The following is a 16,818-nucleotide window of genomic DNA, read 5'->3' on the forward strand; positions in this document are numbered from 1 at the left end:
TGACCTAGCCAAGGAGAATTGAAATTAACAAGTAAATAAGTGGAAAAAAAAAAAAAGAAAAAAAAAAAAGCTATAGACAGAACTAAGCCACCAATGTTAGCCCAGAACTTATTTTCAGTTTTTTATGTGGCCAAAGCCATAATTAGTAGACTGAAACTATGCCAGATAGCTTAATATGCTATTTCTTTCCCATCTTTACTGTTGTCTAAGAAATCTTACTTTTAAGGCCAGAGGTAAAAGGTGCTAGCTAATATTACTTCCATTAATTTCTGATTCATCATGTGACCTATCTCAAATGGTTGACCTAAAACCTCCTTATTAATTTTACTTCACTCTAATTATACCCCTTACTCCATGCTTAATAATTCCCTCTTTTCCTTAGAATTTTCCCCCTCAGTTATTTCCTAGCCAAATTACACATTAAACTTTCATCATAAGTCAAGTTCTCAATTATTTTCTTCTTGAGATTCTCACTGACTTCTTTACATATATCTTATACAGGCACACTATATTAATTAAGGGGATTGCATATGTAAAAAGTAATCTTAGATTTTATTTTTATTGACTCGCCTAATCTCTAAGTGCCTTCTCTTGGCCTCACTATTTACTAAAACTGCTTTGTATATTTTATTTTCCACATATAGCTGTTTACCTAATGTTTGAAAAGTGGTAAATAGCTTATTATGGGCAGATTGTTTACCAAATTTAAGTAATTATCCTTATCTATTTTTCTAATTTTTAATTAAGATGATAAAACTGTCTAGTATCAATTTTGTATGGTAAATTTTCTACAGCAATCCTCCTCAAAAAGCGTGAGGAGAGCATTATATACCCCCATCCAGTCTATTTTTTGATCAAAGAAGTCATTTCAAGTAAACTGGAGATACATTGCTATTTGAATTGGGTGAGTCTTCTAGACACTTATACTGAATTTGAAATTATTTCTAGAGAAAAGTGCTGAGTTGGCCCATATGCACTAGACTAAAGACAAAAGCTACTTTGTGGCATAGAAATGGTGAAAAAAACAGTCTAATAAAGCACTGCTAATGAATGCATTGTTACAGTGCTTAAAAATCAGAATAGTGGTAGTTGTGGATGGGTAGATTGAAGAATACAATCAAATGATTTTAAAACACACCTACATAACTAAACAATTTATTTTTAATACTAATTTTTAGGTGCAGAGGAAATAAAATTTATCTTCTCTAGAATTATGGGCCCTTTTAAACCATTTCAATCATCAAGGATTAGTCAAGATTCCGAGCGCCGCTTACAAATAACCTGTAGAATCAGTCAACTTGGCTTCCTAAGTGATTCAAGGTATTTATGCACAAATTCCCTTCCCTCCACTGTCCCCCACCCTCGAAAAAGTGACTTTAAAGGAAATAGATTCCAACATAGTAAAACTGCCAGTGCTGTGCTGGTGATGGACACAATGAAATACTTCTTAGACTAAGTTAGATTTCATTTTCCCCATAAATTAGGTAAGAGAGCAAATTCCACGTATCTATTCTGTCAAGTCAAAGTTGCAGCTCCATAACAAATTCAGAATATAGGTTCATTGATTAAAAGAGCCCATTGGAGGGCTTCCCTGGTGGCGCAGTGGTTGAGAGCCCGCCTGTCGATGCAGGGGACAGGGGTTCGTGCCCCGGTCCGGGAAGATCCCACATGCTGCGGAGCGGCTTGGCCTGTGAGCCATGGCCGCTGAGCCTGCGCGTCCGGAGCCTGTGCTCCGCAACGGGAGAGTCCACAACAGTGAGGCCCGCGTACCGCAAAAGAGCCCATTGGAGAAAAAAGCACTTTGAGTAATTTTAAGTAGTTGCTCCAAATGAAAAAGAGATTAATTCATGAATTCATGACTGTAATAAATTGTTTTAGAGTGTAAACTACAAGGTTCTCTCAGTTTCTTTAGGACTATTTTTAAAACCCTTTCCCAAAGAGAGTACTCACCCCATCTGGCCTGCCATCATTAGCAGTGACGATCAGAATGTAGCGATCAGTGCTTTCCCTGTCCAGTGCTTTCCCTAAGGTTAGAATCCCAGTACTAGTGACAGAGAAAACAAACAAACAAATGAGACAGAAAAAGATATTATGTCACAGGGAGTCTTTCTACTATTGTGAACTACTTTTGATAGTTTTTCTTTTTTTTTTCCTTTCAGCAAACATAGCTTGAGTATTTAAGATGAACGATTCTAGGATTCATGCTGAAAATTGAAAAAGGCTTTTAAGGCTGTTGAGCCTCTTAGCAATAATGAAAAATTGCCAAACTGAATGAGATAAGTGAGTTGATTCTGTAGCTTCCAAGGAAAAAAAAACAAAACAAACTATGCTCAATTCATTACAGGAAGAAAGATATCTATCTTGTTTGTGATGATTTCAAAGGTAAAAGAGTCCATTAATCTTTAGCAGTTTCATAATGCTTTGAGTAAAAAAGTGATTTCTTTAATCTATATCACCACTCCCATTCATTGTCACATATGTGACCACTACGGAAATGAAAACATCTAAATTTCACCTTTGATTAAACCATAGAGACTAAAATTTTTCTTCTTTCCAAATTTCAAAATAACTGAGTCTTACTGTAGAAAATTAGAAAATATACAGTGGACTATTAAAACTTTCATAGATATTATGGGTTTTTTAATATTTCTTTGTATTCTCTATTATAACCATATTTAAATACATTATAATTGCTTTCAAAAGAGCACTCAGGCTGCATATTTTACATTATTTTCAAGATAATATAATTTTATGAACATTCGTTCTCTCATTTTACAATTTATAAAAACAAACTCTTTTGTTGATACACTAACAATTTTACCATCTTGTTATTCTCTTGAAATTTAGATATTTCTTAAGTATTATGTATAATGGGGGATGAACAGCCTTTGGGAAAATTCTCATACTTAGAATACTTTTAATACTAATTCTTAACGTTTTCACTGTTTAGAATACATACTTTCAGATATTTAAGCTTTTATTCTCCCATGTAACTTGTTTTATAACACTTTGGTCGCTTATTATGTTCTCTAAAACAAGTTCTATATTTATGTCTTAGATATTACAATCTGATGTTGTACATGGCATTTTAATTGAGGTCTAACAAGTATCTACTGTGAAGGAGAGGTTACATTAATTTAACAAAACATTAAAATATTTATCAAGTATAAAAGCATAATTTGTTTTCTGATAGATAAAAGGTTTTCATTTTAATGCAAGTGCTTTTGTTGTGATAGTGGAATTTAAGCAATCCGCACCACATATGGTAGTTGAGTACAGAGAGTCAATGCCAAGGAATCAAAATCAGAGTCACAGTTACTCTGTTTTATTTTATTGTTGTTATTGATATGGACTAAAAAAAAAGTTCTAAACATATGGTATGACTATGAAAAACTGACTTTGCTCCTTGTACATTTTAAAATGTTTTGTCCAAATAACTGAAAACCAATTCCCAGAGTAGTTTGTAACAATCAAATTTGGATCAACTTCCCATACTGCAGATGGTTCAGATAACCCCATTCTAAAATGACATTCAAAGAGAAAAGTAAATCATTGATTGCTTCTGAGACTTATTCACAAGTAACTTAAGAAATCTGAAAATCTATCCATAGTAAAATGAAAGAAAGAAGAAAATTCAGTTATTGTTTTCCATTTTTCTCCTCAGTTTAAGCTTCGACTCTATATTATGCCTTGTATATTAAATTAGAAAATCACTAGAAATTTATATTGTATTAGAATTTAGAGCCCTATTATACCTAAATAGCTTATTTTTCATAGTCTGGTAATTATTACGGAAATAGTTCTTTGCTTAAGATGATGTGTGCCTTGTGTCTCAATGTCATAGACAGTTAGACAGGATATTTGGGAAATAGAAAAAGAGAGAAAAAATAGGTACTGTCTTTTGGTATTCATAGCTGAAAGATTAGCTTGTGAGTACACACAAGCATCCTTCCACAAAATTCCAGAAATAACTGGAAAGGAGAACTCTTGCTACCAGTTGAATGGAAGCTATAGAGCAGTATACATTAGGCTGCATTTAGAAACGCAGTAAATCTTATCAGTCCATATACTAAAAATACATAAGAATGACTCCTGATAAAACATCAATAATAGTGCTACTTAAATTTTACATAATTGAAAATATATTGCACAGGAGTGACGTCAGTGAAAATGGTAATGTAGACAGCTTGAAGAGGTGGTCTCTCCACAGAAGCATCGAAAAATGAAGCAGGAAGAATCAGAAACAACTTTGATAGGACTCTGGAAAACAGTCAAAGGTTGACAGCACCCAAATGAAGGTAGAATTAAGAAAAAGGCAACTTAAAAATTGTAGTAAAGATTTGTTCCATTTTTACTTGTCCTTGTCCCAGCCCTTTCTGGCTTAGAGTAGTCTTAAAGATGGTGGTCAACATTCCCAGTGTGCTACTCTGGTCCTTGTTTCTGGAGGCAGCGAAACTATCCTTATTCACAAAGAATTGTGTTTATCTATTCCAACTGGTCTGGAGGCTGCCTGAAGGAATAATACATGGTTTTTGTCTTGTTGTGCCTAACTCAGAATTCACTCAAGGTGGAAAAGCAGTGGGTATTCCTGGAAAACAGTGTAAGTCAGGGAGCAACCTGCAGCCATCTGAAGAAATAGTTTATGTTTGAGGCATTCAGTGGAACACCAAAAGCCTGGCAGGAAAAACTGGGTAGAGAGTTTCTTGGAAAATTAGGGCATTCAAAAGTGCCCATGTATACTGGTGAATAGAATTGAGAGTCCAGAAATGAATCCATACGTCTGTGGCCAGTTGATTTTCAGCAAGAATGCCAAGATCATTCAATAGGGAAAGAATAATCTCTTCAACAAACAGTGCTGGGGCAATTGGAGATCTACATGCAAAAGAACGTAATTGGATTATCTCATACCATATACAAAATTTAACTCAAAATGGATCAAAAATCTATATGTAAGTACTGAAACCATAAAACTCTTAGACAAAAGCATAGGGATAAATCTTTATGATTTGGGGTTTGATAATGTATTCTTAAATATGATAACAACAGCATGAACAGCACAAAGAAAAATAGGGCTTCCCTGGTGGCGCAGTGGTTAGGAATCTGCCTAACAATGCAGGGGACACGTGTTCCAGCCCTGGTCCAGGAAGATCCCACATGCCGCGAAGAAACTAAGCCCATGTGCTACAACTACTGAGCCTGCGCTCTAGAGCCTGTGAGCCACAACTACTGAAGCCCGCATGCCACAACTACTGTAGCCCGTGCGCCTACAGCCCATGCTCCACAACAAGAGAAGCCACCGCAATGAGAAGCCTGTGCACTGCAACAAAGAGTAGCCCCCCGCTCACCGCAACTAGAGAAAGCCCGTGCACAGCAACAAAGACCTAACACAGCCAAAAATAAATAAAATAAATTAAAAAAAGTAAATAAATAAACAGAATAGCAAATGTATTTAAAAAAATAGATATATTGATCTTCCTCAAATTAAAATTTTTTTGTGCATCAAAGTACAGTATGAAGAAAGTGAAAAAAACCCTACAAAATGGGAGAAAATATTGGCAAATCATATATCTAAATAAGGGTCTGGTTCTCCAAATATATAAAGGACTCCATACAGCTCAACAGCAAAAACGACAAACAACCCAATAAAAAATTGGCAAAGAATAGATACTTCTCCAAAGAAGATATACAAATGGCAAATTAGCACATAAAAACATGCTCAACATCATTAGTCATCAGGGGAATACAAATCAAAGCTACAATGAAATAGTACTTCATACTCACTAGAATAATTAACAAAACAGATGGGAAATAATGTGTTGATGAAAACACGGAGGTATTGAAACACTTGTACATTGCTGATGGGAATGTAAAATGGTTCAATCACTATGGAAAACAGTTTGGCAGTTCCTCAAAAAGTAAATGATTACAATGTGACCCAGCAATTCCAATTCTGGGTATACATTCAAAAGAATTGAAAACAGGTGCTTAAATACATGTATATTTGTGTGTGCTTAAATACATGTATCTATGTGTGTCTGTATGTGTGTGGATATTAGCAGTATCCACAATGACCAAAACAGAAAAACAGCCCAAATTTCCATCAATGTATGAATGGATAAACAAACTGCTGTGTACACATGTAACAGAATATTATGCAGTTATAAAAAGGAAAGAAGTACTGAGATATGCTTCAACATGGAAGAACTCTGAAACATTAGGCTAAGTGAAAAAAGCCAGACACAAAAGGTCACATACTGTGTCATTCTATTTATAGGAAATATCCAAAATAAATAAATCCATAGAGGCAGAACACAACTTGGTGGTTGTCAGTGGTGGAGGGGAAGGGCAAGTAGGGAGTAACTGCTTAACCGAGTTGTGTTTCCTTTTGGAATGATGACGATGTTCCTGAACTAGATAGAATTGATAGTCGTACAACATTGTGAGTCTACTAAATGCCACTGAATTGGTGACTTTAAAATGGTTAATTTTATGCTATGTGAATTTAACCTCAATTATATTAATTATATTGCACAGAATTCCCTCACCAAACACTGAGGCTATATTCCTGAAATGTATTGTGATTGACAAAATCAAGTTCTTTTATACAATGAGTTGGTTTGCCAAACCATAAAAATGGTGTTCAAAAGTTGTTTAAACAATGTAGATAAAAAGTAGTGGAGGGTATCTACTTCCAAACAAACCAACCTTCTATTTAAGTGTTCATTTTCCCAAATTGCATCACTTATTAGGAAATATTGCAGCAGCATAATTATGCACTGAAAGAGATTATCTCACAGGTTTCATGCTTTGTATTCTTCCATTAATCTTTTTCAATACCTTCTACTGATTGTGATTAACATCATTTATACTTACAAGTGTCTGAGTCTTTGGCAGATTTATCATGCTGATTTGGGCATCATTTTTCAGGCCTTAAAATGATATTTAGAGAGGGTAAAATGTACCTCAAAATGTATGATTGCTTCTAGTTTGATATGGCATTCCATGTTGAACAGTAATTAGTGATTAACAAACACAGACCAATAGAAAGAGTTAGATATTGGTAGCCATTTAGGTAAGTTGATGGAGGCATGAACCAGCTGTGTGAGAAGGGTGATCTGAGCATATATTTTGAGAGTAGAGCTTACAGAAAAATATGCATATCATCTTTCTTACATGTTAATCTTCAGTGTAGCTCAAACTGATATGAAAAACATAAGCTTTAAATTTAGTGTCAAAATTAATTTAGTCACATAGAAATAAAAATGCCAGTGAAGATATAAAATTTTCAAATAAAGTTCTAACAAGGGGCAGAAATAACTCTGAGGTTCTTTTGTTTAGCACTTAGCCTTTAAGTGTTACATCACATGCCTTATGCTACAATGATGACATCAATAAGAATTCCTCAATTTCCTGCAATAAATAACAAATATTTTGCCATAATACTTGCAGAGGAAGTTTCTTTACATCTTGCTTAAATATTTACTTATAAATGAATGTTTGCTGAATAAATATTTGCTGAATCATATGCAACTATTAGCACAGACATAAAAAGTTATTAAAATAATGCATTACACTACAGAACCATAAAGATCTGGCCATTTAATACATAACATTAACTGATTTACATATGAATGATTGTGATCTTTAAGGAACAAGCATTTTTCTTTAAAGAATAAGTTTCTTTCCTGGCCATATGACTAATCCAATTCATTAAAATGTCATACAGTGTGACAGAAAGAGAAAAACAAATACCGTATGCTAACACATATATATGGAATCAAAAAAAAAAGGGTCTGATGAACCTAGGGGCAGGACAGGAATAAAGACACAGACATAAAGAATGGACTTGCAGATGTGGGGAGGGGGAAGGGTAAGCTGGGACGAAGTGAGACAGTAGCATTGACATATATACACTACCAAATGTAAAATAGATAGCTAGTGGGAAGCAGCCGCATAGCACAGGGAGATCAGCTCGGTGCTTTGTGACCACCTAAAGGGGTGGAATAGGGAGGGTGGGAAGGAGACCCAAGAGGGAGTTGATATGGGGATATATATACACATATAGCTGATTCACTTTGTTATACAGCAGAAACTAACACAACATTGTAAAGAAATTATACTCCAATAAAGATGTTAAAAAAAAATAAAGCTATGACACTGGAAAAAAATGCATATAACAATTCAACACTTGGTAAATCCACACTAGCACTGAAATGAATATTCATTACAACTAATATTTTTTAAAGAATCATAAAAATGTTTTGGTATATTGGTATTTCAATGGAAAAAAGGTAAGGTAATGGATGGTATTGTAATGATTATTGTTAAAATTGGCGTTATAGCATAAAATAATATTTAATGTAAACAATGAGCAAGTACTTTTTTTGTTGTTTTAAGAAGAAAAATGTAACCAAAATCACTATTTATATGAACTGAAGCATCTGATAAGACAGAACATGATTTCTTTTCTATTATTTTTTGAGAGAGCATCTGAATTATTCAAATCCTTAAAACTTACACAGAAGTGGTGATCCAAATTTGCACAAGTATCCCAGAAGTTTCAAAGAGGGAAGGGATTAAAATATCAATATTTCCCCCATTTCAAATGTGTTGAAATATATTGCTAAGGGTCTAGCCTAGCCTATAATTATCAATGGGAACAACAGCAATGAAGTGGCTGAAATAAAATTACCATAAGATAAAAGGCAATGAGCGCAGTGTACTGGACCCTGTATGATCATCAACAGAGACCATACAATCATCACAGAGTCCTGCCCTACTCTAGCTGTCCGGAAGAAGTTTGCATTTAAGGATATTTCTGTCTGTTTAGGTCAATTCAGACAAAGAGGATGCTGCATTGACATCTTTCACACTTTAAAGAACCTCTGTAACCAACTAGGTGTGTCTGTTCGGTTTCAAAAGCATAAATTAGAGAGTAGTAGACAAACACTTGCTAGGGTAGCAGCACGAGTAAGAATGTCTTTGATAAAACTGGTAGCTCATTAGATTTCACAACCAGCAGTTTTAAAATCCTTCAGCATCAAGAGAAAAACAGATAAACACAGGAATGGAAATCTTTAACAGAGAAAGTAAGACCAGGGCAGGTGAAAACTTCACTGTTTTCTTATTTTTATCAGTTTTATTAACATATAATTCACATATCATTGAATTCACCCATTTAAAGTGTACAATTCAATAAATTTTAGCATATTTTCAGAGTAGTTCAACCATCACCACAATCAATTTTAGAATATTTTCACCACTGTACCCATTAGCAGTCATTCCCTATTCTCTGTCAGCCTCCAGCCTCAGGCAACCAGTAGTCTACTTTCTGTCTCTATAGATTGGCCTATTCTGGACATATAATACAAATGGGATCAAACCAAATGTGGTCTTTTGTGAATGATTTCTTTCATTTAGTATGTTTTCAAGGTTCATGCATGTTTCAGTACTTATTCTCCTTTATTGCTGAATAATACGCCACTGTATGGATACACATTTTGTTAATTCATTTCATCTGTAGACAGACATTTGGGTTGTTTTCCACATTTTGCCATTGTAAATAATTCTGTTATAAACATTTCTGTGCAACTTTTTACGTGAACATAACACTTTCATTTCTCTTGAATAGACACGAGTGGAATTGCTGAGTTATACGGTAATTCTATGTTTAACATTTAGAGGAAATGAGAAATAGTTTTCCAGAGTGTACATTTTACATTCCCACCAGAAATATATGAGAGTTCTGATATTTCCACATCTTCACCCATGTATGTTATTTCCTTTGTTTTTCATTATAGCTATTATAAGAGGATGTGAAGTGGTATTTCATGATTGTAATTTGATTTCCCTAATGACTAGTGATTATGAGCATATTTCCACATGCTTATTGGCCATTCAAATATCTTCGAAGAAATGTCTATTTAAATTCTTGTTCATTTTTACTTAGATTATTTATCTGCTTATTTTTTAGATATACTAGTTCTTTACATATTCTTCATATATTTAAAATATTTTCTTTCAGTCTATGGGGTTGTCTTTCACTTTCTTGATGGTGTCATTTGAATCACATTTTTTCAAATTTTGATGAGGTGCAACTTATTAGTCTTTTTCTTAATCACTTTTGCTTTTTGTATCATATCTGAGAAATCATTGCCTAACCCAAATCACGATTTACATCTGTATTTTCTTCTTCATTATATAGTTTAATCTCTTATATTTAGGTCTGTGATTCACTTTGAGTTAATTTTTACAGATGGTGTGAGGTAAAGACCCAACTTCATTCCTTTGCATGCTGTCTCAGCTTCATTTATTGAAAAGATTATTCTTTCCTAATTAGATTGTCTTGGCCTTTTTTTTTTTGGAAATCAATGGACCATAAATATTAGGGGTTATTTTTGGATTCTTAAGTTTATCCTAGTAATCCAGACATCTATTTTTATACCAGTACCACACAGTCCTGATTACTGTTAAAGTGTCCCTTTTACAAAGTTTTCTTTCTTTAAGAATGATTGTAAATTATAATTACTTATGATTAGTATGTACCTACGGGGGAAAATTCAAAATAGTAAATCTCTCCATTTTTTAAATGGAAGTTTATTCATCTGTGAAATCTAAAAATCTGGGAAATATTGTATTCAGGCATACAAACTCATGGCTGTACCACCCTCGTCAATGCAAAGTTGCACGTGTTTTTTTCTTACAAGATCAAGTGACCACACAGGGTTCTCTTGATTTGGCATTGTGTACCACATGTTCCTGAGACTGAAGCAGAGCCTGGCTAATTTGTCAAATTTTTCACTTTATACTCATGGGCTACATTTAGATTTCCATCCTTTTAGGGAGTAAAACCACTCAGGACCACACAGAAAACATCAGAGAGATAGCAAGAACATCTCTTTGACAGACAGCCACACGTAAAAACAGAGCGGCTACTTTGCTGTTGAAGAAGAGAAACAAAGCTAACGTCAATGCCTTCTTTAATGCCTGCTGTCAGTTTCCTCAATAGTTAAGACTGACATTATCTCTGATATGTTCAGAGAGGTGAGCAGAATGACATGGACATAGACCTCAAAGGGGCTTAGAATGGGCATGAAATATTTTTATCTTAGCTTTTTTAGAGTATACCTATATTACTCAAAAATTGAAGGATGGACTTTGGTGGCACCTTAAATGTATCTGAATTACACTTTTTCTTACAAAATTCCCTTTGAACAATTTAGTGCCAAGTTACTCTTTGTAGAAATATCCTTGTTATTATGCGTAGCTGACAATTTTAAAGGGATCTAATTAATCCCAGGTTATACCTGCAAATGAACTGTTTCCACCTCAGTGGATTTTACCTAGTAAAATTTTTTTAAATAAATAAACAGTGTCCTGGGTATGATTTCTGGATTCAGAATTATCCCCCGCAGCTCTCATTAACACTCATAGAAAAGAAAAGTAAAATAAAACTATAAACAGCTGAAAGTCTCTGATTAGAAGTCTGTCCTCTTGCTACCAGTACACTGTTTAACATTTTAAAAAGAAAAATAAATTTAGAAATTATTTTTAACTTACGTTTCTGAAAGATTAAAAACTCGCTGTGGATCTCCTTTCTCAATGGCATATGTTATTGGATCTCCCTCTCGATCAGTTGCCTTCAGAGAGAAAACATACTTTAATTATCAAGTAATTGATATGTCTTCCATTCAGTACCGTATAATATAGAAACTTGAAACTAATAGCACAGAAGATCCATGATACCTTAAAGTATAAAGATGAAAACACGGGCAAATAGCTAGATGTAAAATAAAGAATTTCATATCTGATCCCAGCATTTCTGTCATTTTATGTCATCTGAAAGTTGTAACAATGAATAAGAATAATATCTCCTGAATGTATTCATAATCTTATCTGGTAGAGAAATACAGTAATGATTTTCCTATGGTTTACTTATTTAGTTTTATATGAATAATTCAAACAAATATGTTGGAGTCTACATAAATGTTTACAGTGTCAAGAAATTATTTAATGCACTATTTTTTCTTTTTCTGCTCAGAATATATTGTCTGCAAAGCTTTATGGTTAAGAATTCTGAATCTGAAGCCAGAGAGCCTGAATAAAAAACTGGGCTCCATTTACTAATTGTGTGATTGTTTCTTAATTTCTTCATTTGTAAAATGAGAACTATAACAATATAAAAGTTAATAGATGTTGAGAGGTTTAAGTGAAATAATCTATATTAAAACACAGACTAAATCTGGCATATTGTAAGTTTCAGTAAATATTAACCTTTTTTTCCCTTCTTCACTCAAGTCATAGTAGAAAAAATCTACAGCTTCTGACTTTGAGTTCTGAGTTTCTCTTACCCAATATAAAGATACACACTGTATATTGTGGCACTGGAATCTGGGATTTTACCATCTAAAATATCCAATAATTTCCTTTTCAATTATCCATTAAGTCCCCTTATGGAAGACTTGGGTGAAGAAAGAAATCTGGATGATATAAAAGGGATGGGCGAGGGATCTGCCTAAGTATGACCCCAGGGGGAGGGGAAATCTTGTTTATTTATAAGTTACTCGGCTGGCAGAGATACCAACCTCTCTGATGGGCAGGCACTGCCCTGAAGTTGGCAGGACCTACAAAAGTGGTGGTTATGTTGGGTCTTTTCAAACACCAGACAATAACCATTCCAGCCATAAGAGGCTGATTATGAAATCCCATGTCCTGACCAACAGGGAGCACCGTTTCTGCAGGTAGATTAGATGGCTTTGACATGGATTTCAGAGCCCTGGTCATGGGACAGCCCTATCAACTACCACAGTGGATGGGTGGCCAGAAACCTCTCTTGGACCACATAAACTCCAGAGTCCAGGGACAACTGAGTAATAACGTAATATTTACTAAATGCCAGGTTTTGTGGGAGAAGCTTTGTAGGATTAGTTAAAAGTGTCTCCTCCATAAAACACTTCCTTCACATGGCTTCCGTAACATCCTATTCTCCTGCTTTTAATTCTACCTTATCAGCTACTACCTCTTTTCCTTGGCTGATTTTTCCTCATCTATAAGACATATTTACATAGGATGCTCCAAAGGTTTGTTCTTGGACTTCACTTACTTTGTCAACCTCATCCAGCTGCAGAGCTTTAAAACTCTTTCTATGTTGAAGACTCTCATATCTCTAAACCAGCCCTGTCCTCTGAATTTCAGACCTATATCCAATTGCCTGTTTGATCCCCAATTAGATCAATTATAAACACCCCCAATTTTAAATGTTAAAACTCCCCAATCCTGATCTCTCTCTGCTACTCTCCCACTGCTCAAGAAGACAACAACACTGCTTTCAGTATTCATTATCTCAGTAAATAGAAGAAACTACATCCTTCTACTTGCTTGACCTTAACTGAACATTCTTACTCCCCAGGGTAATCGTCGGTAAATTCCATTGGGTCTATATTTAGAATATCTGCAGTTATCTGGCTGTCTCTGAACTCCAAATACCATCTCCCTCATGGATTATGTAATAACCATCTGACTAGTGCTCCTGCTTTCTCCTTTGCACCTTCACCGCAGCCCTTGTTTTTTTTTTTTTTTTTTTTTTTTTTGCGGTACACGGGCCTCTCACTGCTGTGGCCTCTCCCATTGTGGAACACAGGCTCCGGACGCACCGGCTCAGCGGCCATGGCTCACGGGCCCAGCCGCTCCGCGGCATGCGGGATCCTCCCGGACTGGGGCACGAACCCGTGTCCCCTGCATTGGCAGGCGGACTCTCAACCACTGCGCCACCAGGGAAGCCCCACAGCCCATTTTTAATTAAGCAAAGTAACCATTTTTCCCAGGCCAAGATTTTATTTTTTAGTAAGGCTATGGCATTATTATGCATTATTACACACACACACACACACACACACAAATGGAATAAAATAGTAAAATATAATGAAATAATAAACTACTTATGATAATACCTTTGAAACATTCAAATTAAATCTAAAATTTTAAATTTCATTAAATTAATTATAATGTAAGGGCAAGGGCAGAGAGTGAGAAACAAAATAATTAAACACCTACACACAGTCAATGGGATTAATAGTACATGGTTGATATTTTCCCCTTGTTTTTTGTCCTTTTCCAGACAAGTATTAATAAAAAAGATAAAATGGAACTACAAATAATGATACTCAGTTAACTTACTGGAGAAACACAGAATTATGCTGTATCTGGAGACTACATTTTATCACTAAAAAGTTCACACTAAATGTTTTCTGTTGTTTTCCTCTTTCAATCAGTCATTTTAATGTCATATTGTTATAGATATTATCAATTTCTTTGTTTTGGTATGTGGTTATTGTTGTTGTTTTTGAGAGAAAATTTATTGTCTTGTGTTTTCATAAAAGCCAGAAGAAATAGATTCTGAAGCAAGATAACTTTGTGTAAACAACTTTAAATCCAGATTAATGTTAAACCTTTCTTCTAATGTATCAGATCTACTCTAATATTTAATATTATTTTTGTGGGATGAGAGCACTGTGAATGCTATTACTTTGTTTATACAAGTCATTATTTTGTTAAGTTACTAAAATAAAAATAGAGAGGAATTCCTAGAGGACTCTCAATGTTTTTTTCAGCCCAATTAATTACTTTCAATCCCTGAGGTACTGTGGAATATTTCTTCAGTTTTGTTTGACCATTTAAATACCTCAAACTTTTAAGGATTGTTAGAGTCAATAATTTGCCTATTTCATTCACATGTGAGGTTGTGCCCTTACTGGAAACTTTGAAGACCCAGGATTTAGAAGATAATCCTATTTGATTGTTTTCTTCTTTTTATCCTCTTAGCCAATCCTTTGTTGTTGTTTCAGGATCTGTGGCAAACAGTGTAGTAATTAGGGAGGATCCATAATTTCTCGGTCAACTAAACAAGGGGGAATGGTGCTGTCTAGATCAGAGTTCTGAAATCTATCCATTACATGTGTTAGCACTTGTTTAAATACCATGTATCTCTATGTACCAACATCAAAAGGGAGAAATAATGCATAACAATTGGAAAAATCAGCAGAAACAATAATTCTTGGAGTATTAAGATTTGATAATGTGCATATGTGTGACCTAAAATATATTTCTAAAAACATTTTTAAAATAGGTTTTTTTTCTATATATGAGTCTAGCCAGCCTTCTCTACATGATGGGCAGAGATTTATATATGATATAGAATAGTGAGTCCTTAAGTTAAAATTTTCTGACTGCTTATTAGATGTCAGACATTATATCTGCATGCCTTATCTCTTTTAAGCCTTGTAATAACCTTATAGTCAAAAGGGAAATGCAGAAGACTTCAATTCTATTACTCTCTCTGTCACCATTCCAATTAGAGTTCTGTATAATTAATTGGAAGATACACCTTTTTTTTTAAATCTAGAGATAACAGTGACTGTTTCATCTTTAAAAAGGAGAGTCTACTATTAGTTAATATTTTCCATAATATAACAGATAGGAATTACTCAGCCTTAGTACAAAAACATTTCTTATGCCTTTATTTTTGATCAGTCAATGCTGATACGAGCCCTTTACTCAAGATCTGAGAGAAGTATAACAGTAGTCATCTCCCCTGGGCTTATCACAGAGTTTAGTGTGTAGGCTCTGGAGCCAAGCACCTGGGTTCCAGACCTGGTTATACTGTTATCTCTCAGGCAAGATACCTAACTTCAATATCAACAACAATATTCACTTATTAATTCAACAAATATTTATTGAATATCTACACTGTGTTAAGCACTGGGACTTCCGCAGAGAACAACACAGACAAAAATGTTTCCTTTGTGCAGCTTACACTGTAGTGTGGGAGTCAGAGAAAAAATAAAATAATTAATCAATTTATAGGTATTTATATAGAATATATTATATATAATTACTTATTTATATAGAATATATATTATAGTTATATATAATTTATATATAAAATTATATATATATAATTAACATATATTTATATAATATGGTTTTCAGATCCATATAAGTGCTACAAAAATATAAAACAATTCAGGAAGGACATATGGAAGGGTAGGGTGAGAGTTTGCACTTACAAAGAGGTTACCAGGAAAGCTATCAGAAAAATGTAAAAATTTGGCAGGACAGGAATAAAGACATACACATAGAGAATGGACTTGAGGACACAGAGAGGGGGAAGGGTTAGCTGGGACGAGGTAAGAGAGTAGCATGGACACATATACACTACCAAATGTAAAATAGATAGCTACTGGGAAGCAGCTGCATAGCACAGGGAGATCAGCTAGGTGCTTTGTGATCACCTAGAGGGGTGGAATAGGGAGGGTGGGAGGGAGACACAAAAGGGAGGGGATATGGGGATACATGTATATGTACAGCTGGTTCATTTTGTTGTACAGCAGCAACTAACACAACATTGTAAAGCAATTATACTCCAATAAAGATGTTAAAAAAAATTGGCAAACGTTTGTAAAAGGTGAGAGAGCAAGTCGTGTGGAGAAGGGCCCTCCAGGTGGAGGGCAGAGCAAGTTAAAAGGTCCTGAGGTGGATACATGCCTAATGAGTTTGAGGAAGAGCAAGCACCTGGAAGACTTGCTCAGGTTTTGCTTGGCCTCAGGTGAACAACCTGAGTTATTTAACCTCAGGTTAAATGATTGAATGACGCTCACTTTGGATAGCTAGCAAGTAATGCAATTGAGTCATTGGTTTGCTGATACATGTTTACAGCATGTGAACTAAAATAAAGCAAGTTTTTCCTTTATTATTGCTTGACAAAGAGTATCTTTAAAGGGCTTCCCTGGTGGCGCAGTGGTTGAGAGTCCGCCTGCCAAT

General features: G+C 34.7%; 1 protein-coding gene across 7 annotated transcripts in view; it reads right to left on the reverse strand.

Moving 5' to 3' along the window:
• The window catches only part of PCDH15 (protocadherin related 15), a gene marked incomplete at both ends in the record, with an annotated part of 708,164 nt that overhangs the window by 219,835 nt on the left and 471,511 nt on the right, over positions 1-16,818 (reverse strand). For all 7 annotated transcript variants that reach the window (XM_082854334.1, XM_082854333.1, XM_082854332.1 and 4 more), the window contains 2 exons: positions 1,951-2,044; positions 11,560-11,639. In XM_082854334.1, the coding sequence (XP_082710460.1) occupies positions 1,951-2,044; positions 11,560-11,639 (174 nt within the window). The remainder of the gene's footprint in view (positions 1-1,950; positions 2,045-11,559; positions 11,640-16,818) is intronic.

The sequence above is a fragment of the Leucopleurus acutus genome (assembly GCF_964270905.1).
Source record: "Leucopleurus acutus genome assembly, chromosome: 14".
Taxonomy (NCBI): Eukaryota; Metazoa; Chordata; class Mammalia; order Artiodactyla; family Delphinidae; genus Leucopleurus; species Leucopleurus acutus.